This window comes from Lepidochelys kempii, chromosome 23 (assembly GCF_965140285.1).
Source record: "Lepidochelys kempii isolate rLepKem1 chromosome 23, rLepKem1.hap1, whole genome shotgun sequence".
NCBI lineage: Eukaryota > Metazoa > Chordata > Testudines > Cheloniidae > Lepidochelys > Lepidochelys kempii.
Genome location: NC_136402.1, coordinates 16,944,867 through 16,953,011, shown reverse-complemented (window position 1 = coordinate 16,953,011; position 8,145 = coordinate 16,944,867). Strand labels below are relative to the sequence as shown.

General features: G+C 67.8%; 1 protein-coding gene across 1 annotated transcript; it reads right to left on the bottom strand.

The window, feature by feature from the left end:
- Positions 1 to 852: 852 nt before the first annotated feature.
- Positions 853 to 6,974, bottom strand: SPIB (Spi-B transcription factor). The gene is made up of 6 exons (XM_073327006.2): positions 6,917 to 6,974; positions 5,974 to 6,001; positions 4,551 to 4,638; positions 3,787 to 3,983; positions 3,369 to 3,528; positions 853 to 1,359 (listed from the first exon to the last, which is right to left on the bottom strand). Exons 1-6 carry the CDS (start codon positions 6,937 to 6,939, stop codon positions 1,052 to 1,054), a joined length of 804 nt encoding a protein of 267 aa, XP_073183107.1. The 5' UTR covers positions 6,940 to 6,974; the 3' UTR covers positions 853 to 1,051.
- Positions 6,975 to 8,145: the final 1,171 nt, after the last annotated feature.

The window sequence follows — 8,145 nt, the reverse complement described above, 5'->3', positions numbered from 1 at the left end:
GGGGGGGGGGGCAGTTCCAGGTCAGGAGCCCGGGCGGGGGGGGGCACAGCATCAGAGCAGGATCCTCAGCCCTTGGGGAGCTGGGGGGAGCGTGGGGCTCTGCTGGGAGGGGAAGGGAGTTCCCCCCCAAGCCCTCCTTGCGGGGGTCCAGCAGCAAGGCTGTTAATCCCCCCCACATATGCACCCGGGCCAGCCCCACAGGGAACAGCAATCATGTCTTTCCCCCTCCCGTCCCTGCCCCCTTCTGCCTCACTGCCTTCCCCCAGCCCCCACTCCCCTCCCAGAGCCGGGGAGGGAACCCAGGAGTCCTGGCTCCCCCCGCTCTAACCACTAGCCCCCACTCCCCTCCCAGAGCCGGGGATGGAACCCAGGAGTCCTGGCTCCCGACCCCCACCGTCTCGAACCCACTAACCCCCCTTTCCCCACCTAGGAATTTGATCTATAATTCCAGGGTAACAAGCCATTTTTCACAAGATTTTATTAGGAATTTACAAAATGATACAGACTCAATCGCTTAAAAAACAAACAAACAAAGACCTGATTTTATACAAACTCTGAGGTGCCTGTGCAGAACATTAAATATACGCCCGGCTCTCTGTATTCACCCCCCAGGGGCCGAATCCCCTCAGAGAATATTTAAAACGAGCCCTGGCCAGAGCCAGGGAGAGAACCCAGGAGTCCTGGCTCCCCCCCCCGACATCTATTCAACCCCACTCCCCTCCCAGAGCCAGAAATGGAACCCAGGCGTCCTGGCTCCCAGCCCCCACCCCCACTCTCACCACTAGCCCCCACTCCCCTCCCAGAGCCAGAAATGGAACCCAGGCGTCCTGGCTCCCAGCCCCCACCCCCACTCTCACCACTAGCCCCCACTCCCCTCCCAGAGCCAAGGATGGAACCCAGGCGTCCTGGCTCCTGGGGGAGACCTCGGTGGGGTGGCTTTCGGGGGGCCGGGGGGGGAGAGGGGAGGGCGGCCTGTTCACAGGGCCCCCCCCCCCCGCCCCGGGGCCACTCAGTGCACTGTCCAGTCCCGCCGCCCGGGGGGCCTGGCCCCCTACGAGGGGGCCTGGGCGCCCGGCAGCCCCAGCAGGGCCTGGCCGAACTGGTAGGTCAACTTCTTCTTCACCTTGCGGACCTCGCCCGTCTTGCCGTAGTTGCGCAGGGCCCGGGCCATCTTCTGGTAGGTCATGGCCTTGCGATTGCCCTTCTGCTGCCCCCAGCGGTGGGCCAGCAGCTCCTTGTGCTTGGAGGAGAACTGGAAGACGCCGGCCTCACGCTCCACCCACCACACACACTCCCGCATGGCGCCGCGCTGCAGCAGGTCCAGCAGGAACTGGTACAGCCGCAGCTTCCGCCGGGAGCCTGCGGGGGCCACGGGCGTCAGGGGGGGGCCGCAGCCACGGGAGGGGCGGGGCGGGGGCGGGGCGGGGGCGGGTGGGCGGGGAGGGTGCCCGCGCGCTGGGGGTGGGGCCACGGGCGTCGGGGTGGGGGCCGCAGCCACGGGAGGGAGGGAGGGGCAGGGCGGGACGGGGAGGTGCCCACCAGCTGGGGGTGGGGCCACAGGCATCAAGGGGGGGGGCTTCTGCCACAGGCGGAGGAGGGGCAGGGCGGGACGGGGAGGTGCCCGCCGGCTGGGGGTGGTGGCAACGGGCGTCGAGGGGAGGCCCATCACGGGAGGGGCGGGACAGGACAGGGAGGTGCCCACTGGCTGGGGGGTGGGGCTACGGGCGTCAAGGGGGGGGCTTCTGCCACGGGAGGGCGAGGGGCAGGGGCGGGGCAGGGGAGGTGCCCGCTGGCTGGGGTGGTGGGGCCACGGGCGTCGGGGGGGGGGGCCGCAGCCACGGGAGGGGAGGGGGCAGGGGCGGGACGGGGAGGTGCCCGCCGGCTGGGGGGGTGGCAACGGGCGTCGAGGGGGAGGCCCATCACGGGAGGGGCGGGACAGGACAGGGAGGTGCCCACTGGCTGGGGGGTGGGGGCTACGGGCGTCAAGGGGGGGGCTTCTGCCACGGGAGGGGAGGGGCAGGGGCGGGGCAGGGGAGGTGCCCCCCCAGCTGGGGGGTGGGGGCCACAGGCATCAAGGGGGGGGGCTTCCTGCCATGGGAGGGGAGGGGCAGGGCAGGACGGGGAGGTGCCCACTCTGAGATAGCGCGTGAGCAGGACGGGACGGTGCCCACCGGCTGGGGGGTGGCCACGGGCATTGGGGAGGGGGCCATCACGGGAGGGGAGGAGCGGGACGGGACAGGGAGGTGCCCACCGGCTGTGGGGGTGGGACGGGGTTGTGTCTACAAGCTGGGGGGGTCCAGACAGGATTGTGTCTACAGGCTGGGGGGGGCGGACGAGGTTGTGTCCACAGGTTGGGGGGTCAGACAGGATTGTGTTTATGGGCTGGGAGGGGTGGGACAGAGACGTGTCCACATGCTGGCGGGGGTGGACATGGGCGTGTCCACATGCTGGGGGGGGGCAGAGGGGGTTGTGTCCACATGCTGGGAGGGGTGGGATATAGCGGAGGGGATAGGGCTGTGTCCACGTGCTGGGGGGCGGACGGGGCCGTGTCCACGTGCTGGGGGGGAGGATATGGGGGTGGACCAGGACACTACACAAACCTGGAGGGGGTGGAGCCAGCCCGAGGGACGTGGGCATGTCTGGGGGGGCGGGGGGGACACAGGTTGTGTCTAAGGGTTGCGAGGGGCAGGCCAGCGAAGGCCAAAGGGTGGGAGACACATCTACACACTGGAAAGAGAGGGGTACAGTATGGGGGGGACGGGGTCTCAGGCAGGAGAAGTTGGGGCACATCCACATACCGGGGGGGTACAGGCAGAGGGGAACAGGGTTACGACCGTGTACCGGATGGGATGTGAGGAGGGGGTCATGTCCACGTACCAGGTGGGATGTGGTGGGGGGGACGGGACGGGGTCATGTCCATGTACCGGGCGGGATGTGGTGGTGGGGGGGGTCACGTCCACCTTCCAGGCCGGACGTGGAGGGGCAGGTTGGAGTTAGGTCCGTGTCCCGGGCGGGATGTGGTGGGGGGGACGGGACGGGGTCATGTCCATGTACCGGGCGGGATGTGGTGGTGGGGGGGGTCACGTCCACCTTCCAGGCCGGACGTGGAGGGGCAGGATGGAGTTAGGTCCGTGTCCGGGCGGGACGTGGTGGTGGGGACGGGACGGGGTCTCGTCCGTGTCCCGGGCAGGATGTGGGAGGTGGGGGACGGGGTCAAGTCCACGTACCGGGCGGGACCTGTCGGGGGGACGGGGGTCACGATCACCTACGGGCGGGATGTGGCGGGTCCTGCCACTCTCCCCGGGGCGGGTGGGACCGAGCGGGCCGGGAGCTGGGGACACGGGGGCACCCCCCCTGCTGGCACCTACCCGCCTCGTAGCCGGGCGACCCCTCTGGCGACAGGTTCTCGTCCGAGTCGCTGTCGGACACCTCCAGGGCCGGGCTTTCCAGGGGGAACTCCTCATCCTCGGAGACCGGGGGGCTGGCCAGGGCGCCGGATGGGGGGCAGGGCCCGTAGGGGGCACAGGGCTGAGGGGAGCAGGAGAAGGGCTTAATGGGCCCAGCAAGGGGAATGCGCCTGGAGCAGATGAAAGAAAACCTTCCCTGCCCCCCACCCCAGCCCCCCTCCCTCCACCCCAGCCAGGACCCCTTCAATGAAGCCCCTCACACAGGGCACGCAAGGATTTGCCTCCCACTCCCCGCTCTAACCACTAGACCCAACTCCCCTCCCAGAGCCAGGAGAGAACCCAGGAGTCCTGGCCCCCAGCCCCAGGCAGTGCCCCTCACCTGGGCGCTGTAGTCGTCCAGCGGCAGGTGGCTCTGGGCTGGCAGCGCCCCCTCCAGGCTGTAGACGGCCTCCAGCGAGAGCTGTGGGTAGGGACCATGCGTGTAGGAGACCTGGACATTCTGCAGTGGGGCCAGCTGCCCCGAATCGAAGGCCTCGTAGCCAAGATCCTGCAGCTCCAGCCAGTTCACAACAGGGTCTGCAAAGCAAAGCGGGCGGGGGGACAGCATGAGATAGGGAGAGAACCCAGGAATCCTGGCTCCCAGCCCCCCCTGCTCTAACCACCAGCCCCACTCCCCTCACACAGCTGGGGAGAGAACCCAGGCATCCGGCTCCCAGCCCCCCCCCCCCCCCCCGTTCTAACCATTAGACCTCGCTCCCTTCCCAGAGCCAGGCAGAGAACCCAGGTGTCCTGGCTCCCAGCTCCCCTGCTCTAACCACTAGACCCCACTTCCCTCCCAGAGCTGGGCAGAGAACCCAGGCGTCCGGCTCCCAGGTGTGTGGGGGGGGGCCAGGAAGCCCAGAGAAAGGCCCTTTGTGTCCCTCGGGCCTGCAGGGCTGGAAATACGCAAATCCCAGAGCCATGTAATTTGCATGATACGAACCCGCCCCTTCCCTCCCCGGGGGGGGGGCAGAAAGAGCCGTGACGTCACGGGGAATCCCTGAGTCCCTGCCCTCTCCCCGCCAGGGGGCGCTGTGACGCGCTGGGGGAAATCAATGGCGCCCCAGGGGGCAGGGTGCTCGGTGGGACATGGGGGGGTCTCACCTGTGGGGCCCTCGGCGTCGATCAGGTAGTGAGGGAAGCTCGGGGTCTGTTTGCAGGAGTCCAGGTCATACAAGCTGCCTTCGGGGAACTGGGGAGGGGCACAGAATGAGAGCAGCCAACCCGCCTTCGAGCACCAGGCCCCACCCCCGGAGAGAGAACCCAGGAGTCCTGGCACCCATCCCCATCCACGAGACCCCACTCCCCTCTCAGAGCCAGGAGAGAACCCAGGAGTCCTGGCACCCAACCCCCCGGCCCCATCCACGAGACCCCACTCCCCTCTCAGAGCCAGGAGAGAACCCAGGAGTCCTGGCACCCATCCCCCCGGCCCCATCCACTAGACCCCACTCCCCTCTCAGAGCCAGGAGAGAACCCAGGAGTCCTGGCACCCAACCCCCCGGCCCCATTCATGAGACCCCAGTCCCCTCTCAGAGCCAGGAGAGAACCCAGGAGTCCTGGCACCCAACCCCCCGGCCCCATCCACTAGACCCCACTCCCCTCTCAGAGCCAGGAGAGAACCCAGGAGTCCTGGCACCCAAGCCCCCGGCCCCATTCACGAGACCCCAGTCCCCTCTCAGAGCCAGGAGAGAACCCAGGAGTCCTGGCACCCAATCCCCCGGCCCCATCCACGAGACCCCACTCCTCTCTCAGAGCCAGGAGAGAACCCAGGAGTCCTGGCACCCATCCCCCCAGCCCCATCCACGAGACCCCACTCCCCTCTCAGAGCCAGGAGAGAACCCAGGAGTCCTGGCACCCAACCCCCCGGCCCCATCCACGAGACCCCACTCCCCTCTCAGAGCCAGGAGAGAACCCAGGAGTCCTGGCACCCATCCCCCCGGCCCCATCCACGAGACCCCACTCCCCTCTCAGAGCCAGGAGAGAACCCAGGAGTCCTGGCACCCAACCCCCCGGCCCCATCCACGAGACCCCACTCCCCTCTCAGAGCCAGGAGAGAACCCAGGAGTCCTGGCACCCATCCCCCCGGCCCCATCCACGAGACCCCACTCCCCTCTCAGAGCCAGGAGAGAACCCAGGAGTCCTGGCACCCATCCCCCCAGCCCCATCCACTAGACCCCACTCCCCTCTCAGAGCCAGGAGAGAACCCAGGGGTCCTGGCTCCCCCCCACCCCCACTCCCTGCATCCAGTAGACCCCACTTCCCTCCCAGAGCCGGTGAGAGAACCCAGGAGTCCTGGTGCCCAGCGCACCCCACGCCTGGGCCCCCATCCCCTCTCACAGCCTGGACAGAACCCAGGAGTCCTGAGGGGTGGGGTTTTCACCACAGACAATGTCTAAGGAAATGGGGTAGTGGGGGGGAGGGTGTCTGGGTTTTATGTAAATGAGGGGTGAAGGGAGCTGGGGGGGGCGGAGCTGTGGGGCAAAGTGGGGACAGACAGGCAATTCGGGGGTGCAGGGGCCGGTCTTACCGTATATCCATAGTGGGACCCATCGAACCTGCAGGGACAGGGGGCAGGCAGAGGTTAAAGTGGGGGGTGAGGAGTGCACCAAACCCAGCCCCCCACAGCTCTATAGGGGCCCACACCCCCACCCCCAGCTCTATAGGGGCCCATACCCCCACCCCCAGCATGTGGGAACAGCCCCAGGCCCAGCCAGGGGGCAGAGCAGACGCTGAGTGTAGGGGCCTGGCTGGGGGGGCAGCAGCCTGGCCAGGGTAGGGGGCGGAAGCAGGCAGGTGGAGCCCCCCCCTTCACATGCAAATGACTCGTCTCTGTTCCACTTTCCCCAGAGAGAGGAAATATTCAAATCCCCCCCCCAAATTTGCATGGGGGGGAGAGAGAAAGTGAAGGGGTGGGGAAAGGGGGCACCTGCCACTGTGCTCGGGGGGGGGGGGGCTTTGGTGCATGGGAACAGACCCCCCCCAAAATCCTTCTGCACAGACAGACCCCCACCAGTGCCCCCAACAAGAGCTGCCCCCCCACATCCCTCCTCTGACTCACCCCCCACATACACACACCTCAGGTGCAGGCTAGAGGGGGGAGGGGGCGTGACCTGTCTTTGGGGTCGGGACAGGGCAGGGGAGAGGGGCCAGCCCAAAATGACTTGCACTGTGGGGAGAGGAGCGCCCCCCGCCCCCCACCCCTGCCTGGCAGCTGCCCCACCCCACAGCTCAGGGGCAGACCCGATCAGACACCTCTGTCCTGCCGGGGTGAGGGCCAGGGGCCACCCCCGAAACATCACACCCATCCCCCCACCCTCCGGAGGGGAGCCAGCACCCCCTCGAGGGGACAGGCCCCATCCCCTGCCCCCCTGAGCCAGCTAGGCCCCTGCCCTGGGGGTGGATTGGAGCCAGCGCCCCCTAGAGGGGACAAGCCCTTTGCCCCACTCTGCCCCCCCAACACACACACTTACGGTGCCGATTCAAGTGTGAGCATCCTCGGGGCTGGGGGTGGGGGGCTCCGTGCGCGCCTGGGGGGGGAATCGGGGCGTCTGCACTGGCCAGTGGCTGCCACTCGGTTTTATACGGCACGGGGGGTGGGGGGGGTGAGCTCACAGCAGAAATCCCCCGGCGGGGCGGGGCCGGGCGTTGCACAATCAGACACTTGTGCCAGGAAAGAGACACGGACCAACGTGAGGGGGAGCAGTGGGGGCGGGTATGGGAATGGGACCAGTTCCTCCCCCTGGCCATGAGATGGGGGGCAAGGCCCCCAAGGGGAGTCGGTGCAGAGGGGCAGCCCAGTTCCCCCCGCTGGCCTGTGCCCCCCACCCCAGACACCCCACAAGCATGCCCCATCCAGCAGGAGCCTGTTAACCAGGCTCTGACCCCAACCCCCCCACCCCTCTCCCCCCCCCCCCCAATTCCTGCCCATCCCGGTGAGCGGGGATAGGAAACTCCAGGCCGTGAGGCCTTCCCCCTCCAGGGAGGAATCCATGCAGGTCACGCTGCCCCCCAAGCCTGGCCCTGCCCCCCCTACTTCCAGCTGAACCCCAGCTCTGAGGACTGGGGTGATACCAGGATGTGGGAGTCTCCTTCACTTCCTGTCCCAAACAGCTGTGTAACCAGCCCCCCACACCCCACCCAAGGTGCCGCATCCTGGCACCGGGGCAAGGGGTCCCCTTTTAAAGCAGCCCCCACACCCCAGCCCAGAGGTGGCAGCATCTCCCACGAGCTCAGCCCCCCTCGTGAGTCCACGTGAATCGCTTGCGAAAGGAGCTTATCGGCCGCCCCTTATCTCCCCCCAACATCACGTTGCATCCGGCATGTGGGGGGGCTGCTGGGGGGCATGCGTGAGCCCGTTGCTGCAGCCTGGGCAGGGAAGGAGGGGGAAGTGAGGAGCTCCCCCATTCTCTACAGAACGCCCAGCGACCCCCACTTCTCCAGCAGCCCCGGAGCCAGGGGGATGCTATGGGGCAGGCTGACAGCCAGCTGCAGGCAGAGGGGTGAGGGGGGGAAGCTGGGTCCCCAGACTCCCTGTGGGGCTTCACCCTCCTCATGGTATGGGGGAGGGGCTCAGGCAGAGTCCAGAGAGTGAACCCAGGAGTCATGGCTCCCTCCCACCCCTGCCCTAACCACTAGCCCCCACTCTCTTCCCAGAGCCAGGGAGAGAACCCCGGAGTCCTGGCTCTCAGCCTCCTGGTCT

What these genes read in the sequence shown, in the direction of transcription:
- SPIB (XM_073327006.2), bottom strand. Translation starts at nt 6,939, where the DNA reads ATGCTCACACTTGAATCGGCACC. An exon ending in GGTCCCACTATGGATATACG is followed by an intron (nt 4,639 to 5,973) that starts GTAAGACCGGCC and finishes GCCCCTCCCCAG; the next exon opens with TTCCCCGAAGGCAGCTTGTA. An exon ending in CGACGCCGAGGGCCCCACAG is followed by an intron (nt 3,984 to 4,550) that starts GTGAGACCCCCC and finishes TTTGCTTTGCAG; the next exon opens with ACCCTGTTGTGAACTGGCTG.